The sequence below is a fragment of the Cynocephalus volans genome, chromosome 1 (assembly GCF_027409185.1).
Source record: "Cynocephalus volans isolate mCynVol1 chromosome 1, mCynVol1.pri, whole genome shotgun sequence".
NCBI lineage: Eukaryota > Metazoa > Chordata > Mammalia > Dermoptera > Cynocephalidae > Cynocephalus > Cynocephalus volans.
Window position 1 is genome coordinate 52,615,999 of NC_084460.1, and position 19,407 is coordinate 52,635,405.

At 46.8% G+C, this 19,407-nt stretch overlaps 1 protein-coding gene across 10 annotated transcripts in view; it reads left to right on the plus strand.

Annotated features, from left to right (window-relative positions):
• GNAS (GNAS complex locus) overlaps positions 1-19,407 on the plus strand; it is a 52,831-nt gene that overhangs the window by 18,685 nt on the left and 14,739 nt on the right. For 4 of the 10 annotated variants that reach the window (XM_063080170.1, XM_063080161.1, XM_063080175.1 and 1 more), the window contains exon 1: positions 15,801-16,271. The exons of 2 other annotated variants lie outside the window; for them this stretch is intronic. In XM_063080170.1, the coding sequence (XP_062936240.1) occupies positions 16,133-16,271 (139 nt within the window). In that variant the 5' untranslated portion in view covers positions 15,801-16,132. Of the gene's footprint in view, positions 1-13,637; positions 13,792-15,800; positions 16,272-19,407 lie in introns of those variants that run through there. 4 more of the 10 variants (XM_063080179.1, XM_063080180.1, XM_063080178.1 and 1 more) reach the window with 3 other exon arrangements.

The window sequence follows — 19,407 nt, forward strand, 5'->3', positions numbered from 1 at the left end:
CTCCTTAAAAATCACCACCCCTCAAAGAGAACTGAAACAGGAGTGCCTGAATTTTGCATTCTGAGTGTTCAGGGATGAACCCCCAGCAAATCTGAGAAGTGGAAATTTGGCCCCAGGCCTCTAGGCCTCCTTACCTCCCTGCAGGTGGCTATGTTCTGTTCAGTTAATCCTATTAGCTGGCAAAGGCTTATGGGGCTTCTCTTAAGGGACATTTGCATTTTAATAAAGAGATCTATGAGGCCAAAAAAGCTGAGAGTGTTACATTTTTAATAGAGGGGTCCTTAGGGGTGAGATTCTAATAGGAGACATTGAGGAACAGGGGAGGGGGTATTTTGGCTGTACCCTTCCCTCCCCACATCTTGTCCAGCCTGGTTCTGTGACTGCCTAGCAGCTTCCAAAGCAGAGAATTGGCTTTCATCCCCCTGACCCCAGGACAGGAGACCCCTCCACCCGCAGCTCCCCAGGTGGCAGCATTGTGCCTCAGTGGTGGTCCACCTGGCAGCGGGCTGTCCCCCCAGTGAAGTGGCAGAGTCAGGTCAAGATCGCAGCCTTCAGGGTGCTTGACTCATTCCAGCTCAGATCGATAATGACAAGCTCCACGTTTCTCTCTAGCATCCAAGGCTATGACACATAGAATAGTCAGGAAATAAAAGGGCCTTGAGTACTATATAGTTGCTCTGCTTTCTTTAAAAAGAAATATAATAGGGGTGGGGGGAAGAAGCAAGGAAGCAGGAGGCCAGGCCAGCGAACAAGCGTCCCACAAACCGACCTGTTGTTTGTGTGTTACATAAACAGCCCCCCAGCTGCCCTGCAGGGATAGCCTCAGGGAAAATGGTGCTTAGTGACACTTGGGTTGATTTCACACCTTAGCTTGGAGTTACTCAGAGGTGTATTAACAACTAATGATTCGATTGAAGGAGGCCTACATTGCCACTTTGGCTTGCCAGATATTAGCATACCCTCATAGAAACCTGGATGCCTGCCAATTAAGCTCCCCAGTGTAACTTAAAAGGGACCTTTCCAAGATCTGTGATCTTGAGTAGAAGGAAATTAAGCTAATTTTGAAAGTTCCTGACACTTGAGTTTTCTTAAAATGTAAGTAGCTGAAAGCTAGGATGAATATTATGAATTCCTCTCATAAAATGTATTTGAATATATGTCATGTATTCTAATGGCAGAGCTCAAAATTATTCAGGTGATTCAGGGTTTCCCCCCCGCTTAAATTTATCCACCTGAAATGTTCTTTCCAGGAAGTTCTGTGATGGCTAACAGGAATAGAGTAACATTGTCACAAAATGAGATTTAGACTTTAAGAAAGACCCCTAAATGCTGTAATGTCCCCGAGCCACAGAGAGTGCCCCCCAGCATGGCTCAGTGCCTCTCAACTAGGAGGAGGAGATTTAATTTTGCGTGTAAGTTACAATTTATTTCAGACACAGGAGCACTCAGGCTAGCTATGGTATTAAATACGCAGTCATGCTTTTCCTCCAAACATGAAAGGAGTTTGGATTTTATCTTCCCAGATCCAGAAACTTTCTACTTCCTCCTAAATAGCTTCCTCCTGTCCCTTAGCTAAGTCGACAGGGAGAATCAGCCTCCAAGTTTTGCTAAATTGTGTACCCTGACAATGACGCATAATTAGGAGAACTTGCGTGGATCTAAAAGCCCAGAGGTGGCCGCAGCCACCGTTCCTGCAGATGAAAATGGCCTCGCAGCACGATGCTGCAGACAGAGGCCGATTCAAAACATCGATTTTTCTCCCCACTCTCCCAAGGTTAGGATTCTGCTTAGAACTCTCTGCTTCAAGCTAAAATTTCCATCACCAAAGGGCCTGATTTCAGGCAGAGAAAGGACCACTTTAACAAATAAGAGAAGGGAGAGGAGGGTCATTTCAACAGCCGCAAAAATCAGCCGTGCCATTTTCCCTGACAGCACTTTAATTAGGATGAAAGAACAGGATGTTTTTTGGTTTTTACAGAGGAGGCTTGTGGTGGGGAGAGGGAAGGGGGGGGTCTGAAAGAGATGCGAGCTGCCGAGGTACAGAGTGAAAAGCGGACGTCACCACTGCCTGATGGATGCACTTGGAGAGGGGGAGCAAAGCCCCTCCCCACAGCCCCAGCACCACCGGCTAGCCAAGGGTGAATTTGCAAATAGGAAGGGCCCAGAAGGCAAAATTGATTCACCTGCTAGGCTGCCTTCCCCCTTTCCCTTTGTGGGGCTAGAAAGGATATTTTAACCCAGACCTTGTGCTCTGTTCCACCAACTTTGACAGCCAAGGGGGGGTTTCAAGTGGTCACACACTGCATTGCTGAAAGTGATGTTTCTCTGTAAAGTCAGATGCATGGTTCAAATGGACATTTGAGGGCCTTGGAGATGGAGAGAGAGACAGAACCCAGCAGGCCAGGGGACGGAAGCTCCGATGGGCAGAGGCCATGTTTTAGGGATGGGGAAAGAACTGAAGAGCACAGGAAATAAGGAAAGGGCACCCATTTCCCCTTCTCACCTCCTGGCCTTGTCCCTGCTGTGATCTTAGGAGCTGAGTCTACAGGAGACACCCATTGGGTTGCTACAACCGCCAAAGGTGGCTTGGGGATTTGGGGCCAGCAGTGTTTATGGAGAATAAAAGTGAGTCCTACACTCTGGAAAGAGCCTTAGTTCCTGGGAAAGGAAATGTAGGAAAGAGAGTAGCAAAATAATTCCAGGTTAGCTGTGGGATGGCCAGGGATAAAGGGAGCAGGGGGGAAAAAAAAGAAAGAAAAAAAACGTAGTAGGTGCATTGTTTTGAGCTTCCTTTCCCTTCCCTCCTTGGTTTTGGGGCTCTTTCACTGCATGCAACATATAGTGCAGGCTGCTACAAGAGCCTCCAGTGCAGAATTACACCGAGCAGAAGAGATGATTGGAGCCTGTTCATCTCTGCTGCTTTTGTGTAACTGAATTACACAGTGTCTGTGTTAGAAGTCATGTCGCTGCGAGAGAGCCCCCTTGACTTGAATGAAACCCCCCTACCCCAGGAGGAATGCAGTATAATAACTTCCCCAAACAATGTGTGATTTTCTGTGGTTCCTTATGCTCCTCACTAAATTGTCATTTTTGATTATTATTAATGGGCAGCTGGTAATGAAACAGCAGGGCTTTTGTTGTAGGCGAATTATGGACATTCACTGCTAAATCCACTTTATTTCTTACACTTAGCAAGAGGATTAATGAGCAAAATGCAACATCTGCAGGATCCTACAGGAGAAGGTGGTAGTCTTGAAATTGTGAGGTACACTGCAGGGATACGGAGGTATCTCCTTTCCCCAGAACAACTGCACTGCCACCGGAGCCAAGTTGAAATGCGAATTTGTTCCCTGTCTCCATGCACAGTGATTCTGCCTGTTGCAGGGATGGAGGAACAGTGGTCTCACTGATTTTAATGGACCAATTTAGGGAAAAACAATCAAAATATGTTAAAACCTGTTTTTCCCCCTTTTCCACTTGGAAAGCAATATTAGGAGCCGGCAGTTCAGTCTGGAAGGAGAAAGATGTGAGGGAAGCATCTGGCTTATGACCCTCTGGATGCTGAGATATTTTATTTTAGAGTGATTTTAGTTTGGAGAAAAAAAAAAGACAAATCAGGTATAGAAGTTTGCCAAGCCTGGGGGTTCAAAGGGAGCCCACTTTAGGAGACTGTGCATTTTTAATGTCAGAATAAGTAAAATTTTTGAGGATTTCATCCCCTTAAAAACAGATACTTTGGAAAAGGAAAATATCCAGCTTTTTGAGAAACATGGTGAGGTGGCCGGTTAATGTGAGGTAGCAGTGATCATAATCATGTCTAAAGAACTGGTCTCATTTTTCATGTCAGAATTCATATTGGTTGAGATTAGACAGCTTCTTAATTTAGACCATTTACATTTTATCGAGCACTAAAAAGGAGGGATCTAAGCCACTTTCTGGCAGCAGGAAAATCAAATAAATAGGAACAATATAACCTTAAAAAGAGCCATTCTGTCAGTTGTAGCTTTGCCCTGGTAAATTTTGAGTCTTTTGGCACAACCTAAAAACTCAAATTTTCATTGCTAGAAATATGTAATGCTTCCTACCATTCATAGGGCTTTTCATCGCCCACAAATTTCCTATTCCGGTACCCTTTTTGACTTGAATTTTTGTCTTCTTGACACCAAAGCATCCAATGAATTTTGTCAAAAGTTCAATTGTGAAAAAGCATATGGGTGTTTTGTCTATAAACCACCAGTTTGCCTGAATATTTGAGAGGATCAACTTCTCTGACCACCTGCCCCGATGTCACCTCAACCCAGCCCCAATGCCATAGTTACACATATTTTTAGGAATCACAGCAAGTAGACCCAGAAGCCAGCTTCACACTGTGGGGTGAAGGCAGCGTCTGCACCAGCAAGATGCTGGAGTCTCTTGCTCTCTCTGCAGCAGCCATCTGAAATCTGCAGAGGGGAGGTGGGGATGGAGTGGCGGGCTGGTCCTAACAGGCAGGCACGGAGGGAGATCTTAATGGCTAGACTCTCAGCAACATCATTATCAGAGTCAAGATTTGTCTGGTGCCTGTAGCCATCTTAGAATTTTGGAGGAAACTGAAGCCACCTGCCCTCATTTTGTCTTAGGTTACAACCAACGTAATCCAGCCAGTGAAAAATAAGGATGAGAAATGTTGCTTTTATAGAAAAAGAGAAAAAAGTCTGTGGTTCTGTTTCTCAAAAAGACTGACCGCCCCCCCCCCGCTGCCAATCTTTTTATGTCAGTCACCAAAAGTGAGGCTACATGATCAATTCTCTCTCTCTCTCTCTCTCTCTCTCTCTCATAGAAGGCAATTCCTTCTATTTGGAAACAGCTCAGCCCAAAGGAGAGTATTGATGTTACCCCCAGATGCTGTTCCTAATTTATCTTACTTATTTTCTCCCTGGGGTGCAGGCAGGGCACAGCCCAGATGTGATCAGACTTCCAAAACCCAGCCTTGATCTTTTATTTTTATGTTAGAGTCACACAACCTTGAAAATGTGTTTTCAGCAGTTTACCACATAGAATTTCAGGAAGGTCAAGAATTGATGACTTAGATTTATTAGTAGCCCCAATAAGCAGACCTCAGAATTCTAATAATGGGTTTTTGCTAGACAAATCAATGTCATATTTCTGAAAGGAAAAGAGTAACAGCTGGGTGATTTCACAGAATTATCAGGTATTGGGAAGAAGGTTAAACAAGGGTTCAATTACTGTAAATTACAGTAACTTTGTTTCCCTGGGTTTTTTGTGTTGTTAGTAGCTTTTTTTATTTCATTTGCAGATTTGCTGTTTTGCTTTACACATTTTAGAAATTAGGCATCTATTTTTTCTCTAAAATCTCCTCTACCATTGCAATCCATTTTAGAAATTAAATGTTTGTTATAGAGTTCTATTCTTTAGTTCTCTTTCTTTCTTTTTTTTTTTTTCTTTCTTAACAAAGTTCCCCTCTCTGCCTCTCTACTCACCAATAAATCTAGTGGATATGTAGTTATGCCAAGTTGGGGAAAACATATTTATTTAATATATGTTTAAGAATGTGCAAAAAAATGTGCAAGGTAAATGAAATATAAAGGTAATTTATACTTAAGATTAAAATATTAAGTATACTTGGGTGTCATCCTAGTCATTCAACATTTTGTTTTTAATATTTATTCAACTAACTCATGATGCATTTAAAAGAATTACTGATTTAATTAATAGAAGGCTGTTTAAGGAACTCACTTTTCAGGCTGAGAATGCCTTTAAATTACCCTGTTCTGGGGTGCCTCCCAGAGGCATGGGTTAGATAACAGGATATGAATTGGGGGTCATTTAGGTTTTTCTAGACTTTGGGATGCTTTTAATGGTTATGAGTAAACAGTATTCATTTAACTTGGAGATTAGATGTCTTTAGGTCCCAACAGAGTTTTACGTCAACTTATTTTGTAAGGTTTAGCCATTTGGCACTATCTTGACAGATGATAGGGATCTGGGGCCTTTGCTCTCAGTGCAATGGACCAAGGAAAGTTTTGTCTAGGACCCATCTTGACTTGATAAAACACAGCCTAGTCTTCTTCCTTCCCTCTCCAGACCAGGGCACCCCATGGAGACAGTGCAGTTGCTCGGGCTGGTCTGTGACAGTTTTCAGTTGCCCTCTTCCCAGCGTGCTGCTATCACACCAGCCTATGTCAGGTCCAGAGCCTCCCTTGCTGTCCTTCACTGTTGCAAGTTCTCTTGAGAATCATCTGCCTTCATGGTACTGTTGATTCCCACCTCAGGTGGGACCAAGGTATCCAGTGATAGCTTTTCCTAGTGGTCCTCACACCCACCCCCAAGGTGTTCATATTTTCTGGATGTGAAGGGCTAGTTTTCCAGAATTTGTATTTATTGGTGGTAGGTCACTGCAACCCTGGGATAAAAATAGGTGTAATTAGTGTGTTACAGATTAGACTCTGTGTTTCTAGCTTTGTGCCACTTCCTCTAATAATACCAATTTTGGTGACATTTCCTAGAATCCCGGGATTGCTTTGATTGCTGAAATCCTCCAGTATATGAATTGCTGGACAGACCTGTTTGCTTTAGAAACTAGGACACATTGCATACATGTATTGAAATATAACTCTGTACCCCATAAATACATAAAATCAGTATGTTTCAATTATAAAATAAATTCCTTAAAAAAATAAATAAAAAGAGAACCTAGAAGGGTTTGGTCCAGATTAGATTTTCTCTTTCCCCTGCCTTCCTAGACATTGCAGTTCCACCTCAATTTTCTTGTTTTATGATCAAGGAGCAACGATTCTATTCCCCCTCAAGACTGACATTTTTGTTGAAGGCTGAGCACACATGGTCTTCAGTGCCTGTGGCAAAAGGCCCTTTCCTGGCTGGCTCTTGAGTCCCCACTAGTTAATTGGGGAAAAATTTGAGTTAGGCATCACAATTTCTGCCGAGCTGGGCATACAATGAGTACACCTGTCACTGAACCAGTGTCCAAAATTCAGCCCCACAGATCACAGCTGTAGCATTATTTCAGCATGAGCAATTCAGTATTTAATGTTCCTTAGAAAAGAAAAAATAAATCATTCCGAGCTGCTACTTTTCACCTATTAACCCTTAAGGGATTTCAAAGAAGGGGGTGAGGAATCTATAGTATGCTTGGCTAACAGGGATAAATCCCTCTTCCCAGTTCTGTGTTTTAAAAGACCATTTCTTACATAATGGAGAACAGAAGCTGCAAAAACATCATCTTGTTCTCCCACAGCACAGCCTTCTCGAGTGAGAACTTAGACTTTTCTTTTCATCTCATTTATATTTTTTCCTGCATAGTACAGGGACTGCTTTCTACACACAGTAGCTTCCATTCCTTTCCATAGTAGTCCATAGTAGCTTAAATTAGACCGTCATTATCAGCCAATCTTAATTTACAATTGAGTGCTGGGGGAAAAAAAAAGTTCGTCATTAATCAGACCTTCTCATTTTATGTAAATTGTCCCCCAAAACAACACATATTTTGAATCCGTCCTCCCACTAGCTGAGCCCTTCTGTCACTGGGGTCTTAATAAATGAATTGGCCATCTGCAATTAATCTGCATAGTACAAATCATTGGAAGGCCAATCACCTGCCTCCTGAAAGAAACTGGCTATGTTTAGTTTTTAAAGCAAGTCTGCTTTGTGTTCTTTGTAAAGTCAGCGACATTCTTTCAATTTTTTCAGTGTAATTAGCACAAAAGGAGCCGTAATCTGAGAAGGTAGTAGAGACTAAAGCAGCTGAGAGACAGGAATGTTCAAGAAAGTGGGCAGAGGCCCTTTCCCAGTATTGGGCAGCAGGCAGAGCTCCAGGATGCGGCTGTGGGCAGAGCTGAGGTCTGTAGCTCATCAAAACATCTCCTTTTCATCTGATCCCCAGACTGGCTGCAAATGCTTAATGCTTTGGCTGAATAATTTTCTCCTCCTCCTAACTTCCAGAGGTCAGCAAAGACCTTAGAAAGCCACAGTGCCATCTGGGTTCTGCTGCTGGGGAGTGGCTCCTAACAGGCCAGGGAGCGTGCAGTGCACCTCACCAAGCATCCAGTACAGTGCTGAGTGAGGGAGTCCAGGACTCCACTTCTGGGCTCCCCAGCAAACCCCAAATTTGGACCAAATGGAGGCTAAATGGAAGTTGCGGGGTAGCAGGCTAGGTGGCACTGAGCAGGAGAGCGGGGCTTGGTACAGCCACCTGCAGAGGAGGTGGCAGCCTTCCTTGTGGGGGAGCCGTGCAGTCTGTGCCCTGCTAGTGAGTGCTCCCTCAGAATAAAAACCCAGGGAAATAGGTGGAGCGAAACTCTAATTACACATTTTTCAATTTCAATTTAAAAGCGTGTGGGCAAACACAAAAAGATGAAAAGGTACTTACATTTCTAGATGAATTAAATATGTGACTAATTATGTCACATTAATTGCTTAATTCAGGGTTTACCAACAGCAGATGGAAGTGGGACTAGAGAGGGGGTTTCAGCTATGAAGGCAAATGATAACCACAGCCCCATCAGAATCTGTTATCCCAAAATGAGGCTAGTCACTAGTCGCCAGGCTGTTAGCAAATGAGCACCTACATTTGGTTGATAGGTAAATAAAGTAAAACTGAAGATGAGAAACTTCTACTTAGCAGTTGTTTCATTTGTGTAGATCGACAAAGCAGCATTTAACTAAAAGAAAGTTATTGTCTGATTAACCCAGTGTTTTTAACTCTCTAAATTAATTATATGGGGCTAAATTTGAAGAATTGAATACAATGGGGAAAAATCCTAAAATCTTTAAAATAAGAACAATTAAAGGGCTTTTTTCTTCTAAGAAAATTTTTTTAGAACTTCAGCACTCTTGATTAGTCTCAGCATAATATCTGCAGTTGTGCCAACTGTGTTTTTTGTTTGTTTTTTCCTGTTATTATTTAGTAAGATGTTGGATCAAAATGTCATTTAAATAAGGCACCTTGTAAATAAGAACAAAAGTTATCCGCCCTGTGCCTATTTTTAATTAGTCTCCCTGCGTTATTCCCCATGCTGGATGAGTTTCCAACTTCAAGGCCAAGTTAAAAGTTCTAAGCAACAGGTTTTCCCATTACCTTACTCCTCATGAAATGTTTTTCCCCCAAGGGAAGTCAAGGATATTTTAGGTTAGGAAAATTAACTTTCCTGCTGTAGAATGGTGAAACTGTTATTTATTTTTTTTAACCTAGTTAAGATCTCTCTTAAGCAGGTCCATTAGTCTATGGTTGATATCAATATACCCCTAAGAGAATGGGGCTTACTCAGTCTTCTTCCTGGATTTTACTTTTAGTTCTGTAATTAATTGTTTATGTTGCTGCCTGTGTTGTGCAGATGGAACTCCTTCTTTGTTCTGCTAGCTTGTTTCCCCATCCCTCTGATAGCCAAATTGTTTGTCCATCTAGAATCTTCAACCAAGGTTAACACCTGCCTCACGTTATTTAGGTTTAAGTACAGGGACAGAGTAATGCACATAGTCTCTTTTTGTTGGCTTCCCCCCTTTTAAGGTAGATGGTGGCTTCATACACTCGGGAGATCATGGGGATGTTGAGAAAAGGCACTAATGACCTCGGGTATTGGGTGTTCATGGAGATCAGGAATCTCCTCTCATAGATGGTGCCTGCCCATCAGAGTCAGGACATATGAATAAAGGTTGCAAAAAATCCCCATTGCCCTCATATCGTGTGTGTAGTTTTAAGTAAATGCTTAAACAGTATCTCAAAGCCTCTGGCTCAAGAAATGGGGTCCAAACACAATGGCCAATGCACCCCCACATTCTGTTTGAATAAGAGTATGTTCTGAATTAAAAACAAGTTATTTTAAAATTAGTTGATGGGTATTAAATAGGGAAATTTCATATGCCACGTATTTAATTCTTCAGTAGTTGACTTCAAGTCTTCTAAAATGAAGTTTTACATCATGTTTAGTTTTCAATGCAAGTTCAGGGTTACTTTGTGATTGAAGTTACTAACTAGTGAATATGACAAGAAAAAAAAAAGGTCTAGGTAACCACTACATTAGACTTTTCAGATCTTTTATGGTCCCAAGTAACAGGGCCTTCTTAAAGGGATTAACTGGGACTAGAAAATGCTTTTACAATACCTGCTTTCATCACCTATATGGCACAGGCTTCTATTAACATTCATTTGCAATAACAGTTTCAGTCATTCCAGTTGAAGTGCAGAATGTGTGCTTTGAAGACAGAAAGCACTGTGGAAGTGCTAAACACTATCATTAAAACCTTACAGCTAAAGTTTCTGTTTCAGTGGAAACCTATTTATTGTTTCCTAGGCTATTAAAATAATATTATTATAATTATATTTTCTCTGGGCTCTTGGAAAATAACTTAGAATGACCCCAACTAATGAAAGGCCAAGGAGAACACTCTTGTCCAAAAACTGAATTATATCATTAAGCATAACAATACTTTCAGGATTCTAAGCTGTAGAAAGTTTATTGCTTCTAAAAGCAGACAAGGCATTCTTCCTCAGAAAGGAAGATGCCAAAGAGCCAAGGAACACAAACTCCATCCATAAATCTGAAGCTTACAAGACCACAAAATTCAAGCCCTAACATGTGAATTCATCCACTGTCGTAAAATATGGGATGTTGGAAAGAAAAGTCACTAGACCATCTCTCCGTGTTGTGTGGGACACTATCTGTTTGACCAGGTTGTATCATTGGGTGACTTAGTTTTTAGATTAGGGATGTGTTTTCATCTCAACTTGCTGGGTTTGGCATGAAGCAAGTCTCCTGAGCCAGGGACCTATGCCCTCCCTGGGCATTTTATACCCAGGATGTTCTTGCCCTTTGTCCCTCTCTGGATCCTGAAGTTTCCACAATTTCCATCTCTTCCTGAGCCAAGTGTGGGGCCCTTGATTGGAAAGCTCTCTAGTCTGGACTGTTACAAGAATTATGCTAATAGATTGCCCCACTCTCAAAGCATAAGCTAGGTACTCAAAATGGTAATGACCTATTAAAATAAATTACTAATCTAATTCATATGAAAAGGTCACACATGGTGGCCTCCAAATCTGAAAGACTTTTAGGACCCAGGTAGGTCAAATACTAGTCTGAAAATTGTAGATGGTGTCAGCTCACCTTACCAATTAAGTAGAACCTCTTCTTTCACTTTGTGTCGAGTGAAAACAGAAAATCGAACAGACCACAGAACAGCTTATGTTTCAGAGCTCTTGCTGTCATTTGCTTACCTGTAAATTCTTGATTTCACCTGCTGCCATATATTTACAAAGTAAATGCTTTACTTGTCCATCAGTAGTTAGTAATAATAAAACATAGGTGAAATTTGCACTTTAAAAAATTTTTTTCGAAGGATGGCCTGCTAAGGTTAGGAGTTGAAAGAAGTAAAGCCTGACCTCGCATTACATGTTTCTCGGACAATAGTCCCGATTGTGCCTTGCCTAGTACATGTTTCACTATATGACATGGGACAGTTTCACTCCTTTTAAAGTTCAGGTGTGATTTTTATCTAAAGGGGAAGGTGGTAACCCAACTCAGAGATTTCCAAATAAGGAGACTCTTCATTATATTTATTGTATAACTGTGTAGCTACTGGCATAAGTATCAGGGTTGTATTGGTTACTATTTACCTTGATTCTCTTAAATACAATATATTTGTGCTTTGCCACATTAGAAGCAGGAAGGAAGATACTTTTGAACAAATGGAGCATAACGAAAATTTCTGGCCTTTCCTCCCTCTTATAAGTCTTTACCAGTTTTAAAAATGACAGTCAATGAACCAATGAAATAAAAACCAATAAGTTTTAATTTAATATTGAAGAGTATAAAAACTGGGCCTTGTCTTCAAGTAAGTTCTAATCTAGTTGGTGAATGATCGTGAGTAATTCTCTCTTTAAACAACCCTGGAATCATTGACTGTAAGGCCTTTCTGGCTAGCAAATTTTCCCATGAGCACATTTGGGTATATCCATTAAATGTTTTTATCTGCTTTTGTTTAGGTGAAAAGCATCAACCTAGAACAGTAGTAGTTTTGTTTTTGTTTTTGTTTTTTAAAGAAGGGGAGCAATAACTTTTCTGCAGTTTGGGAAAGTCGGGGCTCTGCAATAAGGCCAGGGGGGTTAGGGGCCTGCAGGTTATGAGGGTCTGGTGTCTAGGTTTTGCTTCCTGATTTTAATTCCAAGTGTTCTTTGGTGACTTTGAATCGCCTTCTGTTATCCTTTCATATCCATAAAAAAGAAGCCTTGTAGAATGGGGGTAGAGGTATACCCGAAGGGGCCAAGAAAAATAATATGTGACATCTTCATCTGTCATACCTTTTCTTACTCTGAGTTGAGCAAACTGGGGGGAAAGGGGGATTTCAATAGCCCTGTTGAGCAGTTAACAGTGTCTTTCTATTTTCAAAGATAACTTAAACCTATACACAACAATCTGTTCAAGGTCCCTGCAAGTATCAGTCACCCCATACCCCTAGGGACTGTTAGATGTGTTTCCATTTATAGGTAGACTTCCTTTCTTTTTCCTTTCTTTTTTTTTTACTTTTGTTCTCCCCAACCATCTCAAGTTTTATGGACTCTGTTAAAGTAGTCAAAGAAAGTTAAAGTTGGAAGAGGGTTTGTGATAACTTTGCAGATAAGGGTTTACTGGCAGGTATGCCTGTGCCCCATCTAAGACAGGGCCTGTCTTAGCCTGATCACCTGGCTACTCCGGCTCACCTGAGCACATGGTGTGCTGCTGGGAACAAACATTGAATGAATGAATGAATTGTACACAAGCAGACACCCACGTGGCAGCAAGTGACCCAAACAAGTTCCCAGGGAAAGTGGGCAGGGGTCAAGTTGTTGAAAACTTAGTGTCCCTGCCCTCAACCCAGTGCTCTCTACTACATCCTAGTGTGGGGCAAGAGAGGGAATGGGGCACTTTAGAGTTTTGAAACAATCCTTAAACAAGTTCGTGTTCAATAAACTATTTTTCCCTCTCTTCCAGAGCCCCCGCGAAGCTCAGGTCGGGCCACCACATCTCCCACCTAGGAAGAGCATGTGCAACAACTCCACAACCTGGCCACCGCGCCTCGCCGTGTCGCCTGCTGCTTCTAGAAATGCTAGTTTTGCACTCACACACCACTTCTCATTAGAAGATCTGAAACTCTGTCCATGTGTCGCGATTAATTGTGATTAGGCTTGTGGACACCTACCTCCGCGGGCACGCGCCGCCGGGAGGGAGGGGTGGGCTGCGGTCCCCGCGTGCGCTAACCGGGAAGCTGGAGGTAAGAAGGCGCACGACAGGGGTAAGCGCCGTCGCACACATTGCACGCCGCCCAGGGCTACACCACTCACCGAAAATTGGGAGGCAGGTCTGGGAGGCGGGGTCCGGCGCCCACCGTCTTGAGCGCGCCCGTGCCCCCTGCCCGTGGCCCCCTCGCGCCCCCTGCCCACACCCACGCTGTCCCCGCACCGGCCCGCACCCCTAGGGCGCGCGGCGGCCCGTTTGAGTGCATCCTCGGCGGGCCGATTTTTTGCGCTTCCCCTTCGGTTTATAGGGGCCGCCGCTATGGGTCGGTCCTCTGAAGAGGCTGGGGCGTCATCGGGCCGGTTAGAAGCGCTGTTCCCCGGCGGGGACACTCAGTCGCGTCGGCACCGCGGAGCGGGCTGCGTCAGGTGGCTGGCCTGGCACGGCGCTCATCGCTCTCTGGCTCGGGGCTGCGGCACCGCGGCTGGAGCGAACCCCTGTCCCGGCGCGGGGCGGCGGCGGGCGGCCGGCAGGCACTGCCTTGCGTGTGAGTGCACCTCACTCACATGTAAGTCGGGGAGCGCCAGGGCGTCCCGCGGAAGTGCGAGTCGCCCGGCGCGGGCAAGAGCCACCGGGGCCGGGACAGGGCAGGGGCGCCCAGCGCCGCTGCCCTGCCCCGAGCCTACCGGGCATCCCCCAATTCTTTCTCTCTTCTCTTTTCTCTTCTCCATTGGCGTGCCCAAGAACCAAACCAAGGAGCGCCTGAGGGTAACAGCAGACTCGTGCCATCGCGCCTTTGCACTCTTCTTTTTTAAGTTGTTTGACATTTCTTGGTGCTTTTTGGTTTTTCGCTGTTGTTGGGTGCTTTTTGGTTTGTTCTCACCCCTTTTTCGTTTGCTCATCCTTTTTGGCGCTAACTCTTAGGCAGCCAGCCCGGCAGCCCGAAGCCTGCCCGGGCAGCCGCACTCCGCGGCCCCGGGGCAGAGCGGCGGGGACCGCAGCCGAGTCCCCCGACACGGGGCGCACAGGGACCGGACAGCCCAAGGCCGGGGGCAAGCAGGGCGCCCGGGCCAGGCACGAGTCGGGTTCCTCGAGGTGGCCGAACCACCATGCTGAAGATGGCCATGAAGCTCAAAGCCCGAGTGGCGGAGAGCGAGAGGAAGACGGCCGCGGCGGCTGCCGAGGTGGCTGCCGAAGCTGCAGCTGCAGCTGCGGCGTTGGCAGAGCCGAGAGAGCCAACTGCACCGCGGAAGAGCGCGAGCCCCGAGAAGCTGCTGAAGGATCCCGCGAACCCAGCGCGGGAAGTGCCCCCCGAGAAGTTCCTGACCGACAAGGAGCGCAGGAAGATCGAGAAGAAGCTGCTGGAGCAGAGGAGAAAGGAGGCGAAGAAGAGAGAGAAGGAGAGGAAGAAGTTGGAGAAGATGCTGAAGAAGAAGAAAAAGAAGGTGCCAGAAGCTCAGGAGGAGGCCCGAGGCCCCGAGGCCGCCGCCGCCGCCGACGACGACGACGACGCGGGCGCCGCGGAGGGCGCCGCCGGGGCCGGCGAGGGCGCCGCCGGCGGGGGCACGAGTAGGGCCTGGGCCGAGTGGGACACGGACTCGGGTGACGAGGACGACGCCTACTATGCGGCGCCGCGCGTGGGGGGCGTAGTGTGGCGGCCCGGGCCACTCAAGGCTGGCGCGCTGAGCGCCCAGCTGCCCCTCGTGGTGTTCCTGGTGTTCTCGGTGCGCAGCCCCTCGTGGGTGCTCAACTTCCTGCTGCAGAAGCGCACGGAGCAGGGCCGCGGCTGCGGCTTCGTGTTCGGGGCGACATGCTGCTTCCGAGTGTTCCTGGGCTGTGCCTTCTTCTCCTTCTTGGGCGGCCGCGCCAAGCGCAGAGGCCGCGGGCGCTCTGGGGCCAGCGGTGCCTTCGGCCCGCGCCATGGCGCCCGGCGCCGGGGGCGCGAGGAGCGGCTCATCTAAGTCCGCCCCCCGCCCCCACCAGACACCACCATCGCTGTGTAGTGTGGATTTTTTATTAGCATTTGTGTATGTGTGTGTGGACACATTTTCTTTTTCGGTTGCTCTGTCCTGTGGTTCGTGCTCGCCTCGCTTTTTTCCACACTCCCTGCTCTCTGGCTCTCTCTGTCTCTCTTTCTCCTTTTCGAAAATTTTCCTAAGTCCGGGCTCTGGCCCGCGCTCCCTCCCCTTCCGCCCACTCTGGCCCCTCGGCGGCGCCCGCGGGAGGAGGGCGGGGGGCGGCGGCCTCGGGGGCCACCGGGCGACACGGCCCGGGGGGTGGAGCGTTGGCGTCGTGCGAGGGGTCGTCACTGGCGCGGGGCCGCCCCCTCTCCCCCCTCGGCCCGGCCCGACTTGGGCCTGAGCCCGGGGGGCGGGGGGCGCGACTCCCCGGCCCGTCCCGTCCCCGGCCGGGAGCGGGCGGAGGGACCCCCCTTCCCGGGCACCCGGGGTGGACGCCTCCCTCCGCCGGCTCCCGCCCTCCCCGCTGCTGCGGCGGCCGCTCCTCATCCCTCCGCCTCCTCCTCCTCCTTCCACCCCCCGCGCCGCCGCCACCTCCTCCCCCCGCCTCCCCCCGCCCGCCACGGCGCTTTTGGGGCCCCGGCCGAGGCAATAAGAGCGGCAGCGGCGGCAGCGGCGGCAGCAGCTCCCGCAGCTCCTGCTCTGGTCCGCCTCGGCCCGGTGGCGGCCATCAGCCCCCTCGGCCTCGGCTCGAGGGGCGGGGAGCTGCGCGCGCCCCTTGGTCCGAGCGACACCACCCTCCCCTCCGCGCGCTCCTCGCCGAGGAGCCGAGCCCGCGCCCGGCCCGCCCGCCCGGCGCTGCCCCGGCCCTCTCGGCCCGCGTGAGGCCGCCCCTGCCCGGCCCCGCCGCCGCCGCCGCAGCCCGGCCGCGCCCCGCCACCCGCCACCGCCATGGGCTGCCTCGGAAACAGTAAGACCGAGGACCAGCGCAACGAGGAGAAGGCGCAGCGCGAGGCCAACAAAAAGATCGAGAAGCAGCTCCAGAAGGACAAGCAGGTCTACCGGGCCACGCACCGCCTGCTGCTGCTGGGTAAGGGCGGGGCAGGGGGCGCCGGCCCCGGCCCCGCGGCCCCCGAGGGGCGCCCCGCAGGCCGCGCTCGCCGAGCCCGCCCCCCGCCCGGGCGCGCGCTCCCGAGCCCGCTGCCCGCCGCGGGCTGTCCGTGTGGGGGGCGAGGCCGGAAGGGGGACCCCAGGGCGCGGATTCGGCCGGGCGGGGGGCTCAAAACGGGGCGCGGGTCCCCCTCTCCGGGCCCCCGCGCTCGTTGTCTGTCTGTCTGTGTCTCTCCCACCCTCCCCCTCGATCTGTTCTCTTTCTCTATCTTTCCGCGAGGCCTACGCGACGCCAGGGGTTTGGGTGCGTGTGGGGGAGGGGGAGGCCCACGGGGCTCCGGAGACTGCGACAAAAAGAGGATTTCGGGGACAGGAAACGGGGTGGCGGGCCGAGGGAGGGGGACCCGCCTCCATGGGGTGTGTGTGATTTGCTGGGAGAGGGAAGAGTGGCGAGAAGAGGAGGGGGTGACCCTGGGGAATGCCGTGGTGGCTGAGGGGGCCTCGCCAAAAGAAGGCTTTGACGGGGGGAAGTGGCCGAGGAGAGTGGGGGGGCGAGTGACATCAGCCCCTCGGAAAGGATTGGAGCGGTAAAGGTGGTGCGGGGGGGAGGGGGCGCGGGCAAGTCGTGGCGCCGGAGGGGCGGGGGGGGGGGGAGCGCGGCGGCCGCGCTGGGCGCGACTTGGTGCGTTTCGGGCAAGACCGACTGTGTACGCGGAGCAGACGTGTCCCGGGCCAGGCCGGACTGTGGAAGAAAGAGAAGGAGAATCAAATAAAATAAGACGCCCCCTGCCCCCCTCCAAGTGGATAGAGTTAATACACAAAGTGCCAGAGAAGCCAAATGACACGTCATTTTACAGTATGACCTTTTTTTCCCCTTCCAGACTTGCAGGCTTTTTGAAAAGCAAAGAAGAGAATTAATTGTAGCAGCTGCCCCCCCAGCAGCGACCCCCACCCCGTGCAATAAACCGTTAAAACACACACACATTTCCCTGTTAGTTGGCCACATTGAGAGTGCTTTGTGAAAAAGGAGAAAAAAAAAATATTCACAAATAAGATAAAACGAAAATGACATTTGTCAGTAAATGGCTTCTTGGTGTGGAAATGGCGTGTTTTTTGGGTTCTTTTGTCCTTTCCAAGGTGGGAAAGGGTATTGAGAGCTCTTTAAGGGAAAGGCTCTTTTTTCAGGTGGGAGGAGAAGAAAAGACATTAATTAGTTTGTAAAGTGACATTTGGTTTGGTTTTTCTTCTCTTTTTTGATTGTGGGTTTTCAACTGTTTGGCAAAAAAGAAAAAAAAAATTGTTAACACCTTTTTTCTTTAAGGTGCTGCTGGGGGGGGCGGGGGACAATAAAAAGACAAAAGAAACATTAAAAAAATAAAAAAGTTGAAATGCCCAGAAGAATTACACTAGCATTAATTAGAATGGAAGTTTTCTACTTCCTTGGTAATTTGTCTATCTGAATAAATTAGTGAATTTGCTAGGTTAAGACCTAGTTCATGGTCACATTTCAACAAAACAGTTTGATTACAAAGAATAAAATGTAAAGGATTGGTTTTCCTTTGTGGTGGTGTTTGGTTTGCTCTTTTTGGATGGGTCACATCTTTGTTCTCTTGGGTCCAGATTTATAAAAGCAGAAAATTAAGTGAAAATAAGTCTCTGTTTATGCATTTGCAATTTCAGTAATTAAATAGTATACATATATTGGTATCTTGTCTAAAACTTCTAAAGGTAAAATTATTCTGTGTGAATATAATACGCATATGACTTGATTTCAAAGTATAAGCCTGGAAAAATCTAGAATCTTTCCTGTGAATGCTATCTGAATACTAATTTAAGTCAAGTGTGATGTTAATGGTACCTTAAATTTCTAACACCTTTTGTACAGTGATCACAAAGTCCCCACTTAATTCGAGACTGTTACTCTGAACACACCTTGCATCACTGTGGGCTAATTTTTCTAAGGTGTCCTAGTCTATATGGCTAACATTTTATCATGGTTTATTGATAGCCTCTGGCATAGAAATCTGAGCACAAACATTTTTAAATGGTGATTCCTACCAAATTATGCCTCCTCCCAAAAGAGGAATCACAATTATGCCCCCAAACCCTCTTTTTACTCTATCTTAATTTATTGACCTAAAAGTTAAGTGAATTACAAAACCACAAATGATCTTACAGTGATTTTTAAGCCCAATTCTCCAATTTCATAAGTGTGGAAACTGAGGCACAGATCTGTTTGGGACTGTGAAAGATAGGTGTTACGCATTTTAACATTTCTGAAATTAGAATATTGGAGATTGTGATTAATATTATGTATTTTCCATGGAATCTCTTAGTAGTGTCTTTTATATTTTAATTTATGAGTTGGGCTCATTAAGATAGAGTGTTTGCTTTGAAATCAATGTTTCTGTGGAAACTAATTTTAACTTTTACAGATATTGATTATAGCTTTGTGAAAAGGCAAGAGAAGGAGGAATGCTTTGCTATCTGGGCATTAAAACAATTAATACAATTAAAAGTAAAAAGAAAAGGGATAAAAACCAAACAGATTTGTGTGGGAGGAGGGCAAAAAACTGTTCCCAGGAGGATGATTTGCTGGAGAGTGTGCATTCAGAAAAAAAAATGCAGTATAGCAGCAATCCTCCCTCTAGCTTGATGGAAATGTGTTTTTCCATAAAATATATATATTTTTACAAATGAATGGTGATTTAAAATGGAGGCACATGTTCCTTCTCTTTTGGTTGGGAAGGGCCTGGAATCTGAAATTCAGTGGTTTCCAGGAATATTTTTCCTTATGATTAAAGTCTTGTCCTTTTATTTCTATTTGCTGTTGTTGTTGCAGGTTTCCTAATGTTAATATGGTCTCAAACACTATATTTGATATTAAAATGTGTTTTTTTGAGAAGATGACAGATAATTAATTGATGGTCTTCCATTTTCGTCTGCAACATAGTTGTATCCAGAGAGAATTATCTTTGGAAGATAGTTTGTGGGGAAAGGAGGGTGAATAAATGGATAAAATGTTAATATTGTGGTTTTAGGGTTGGATTTTTAAGTAGCCCAAGGGGTGGGAAACCTGGACAGAAAGAAGCTGCATTGTGAAAACATGCAGGAGG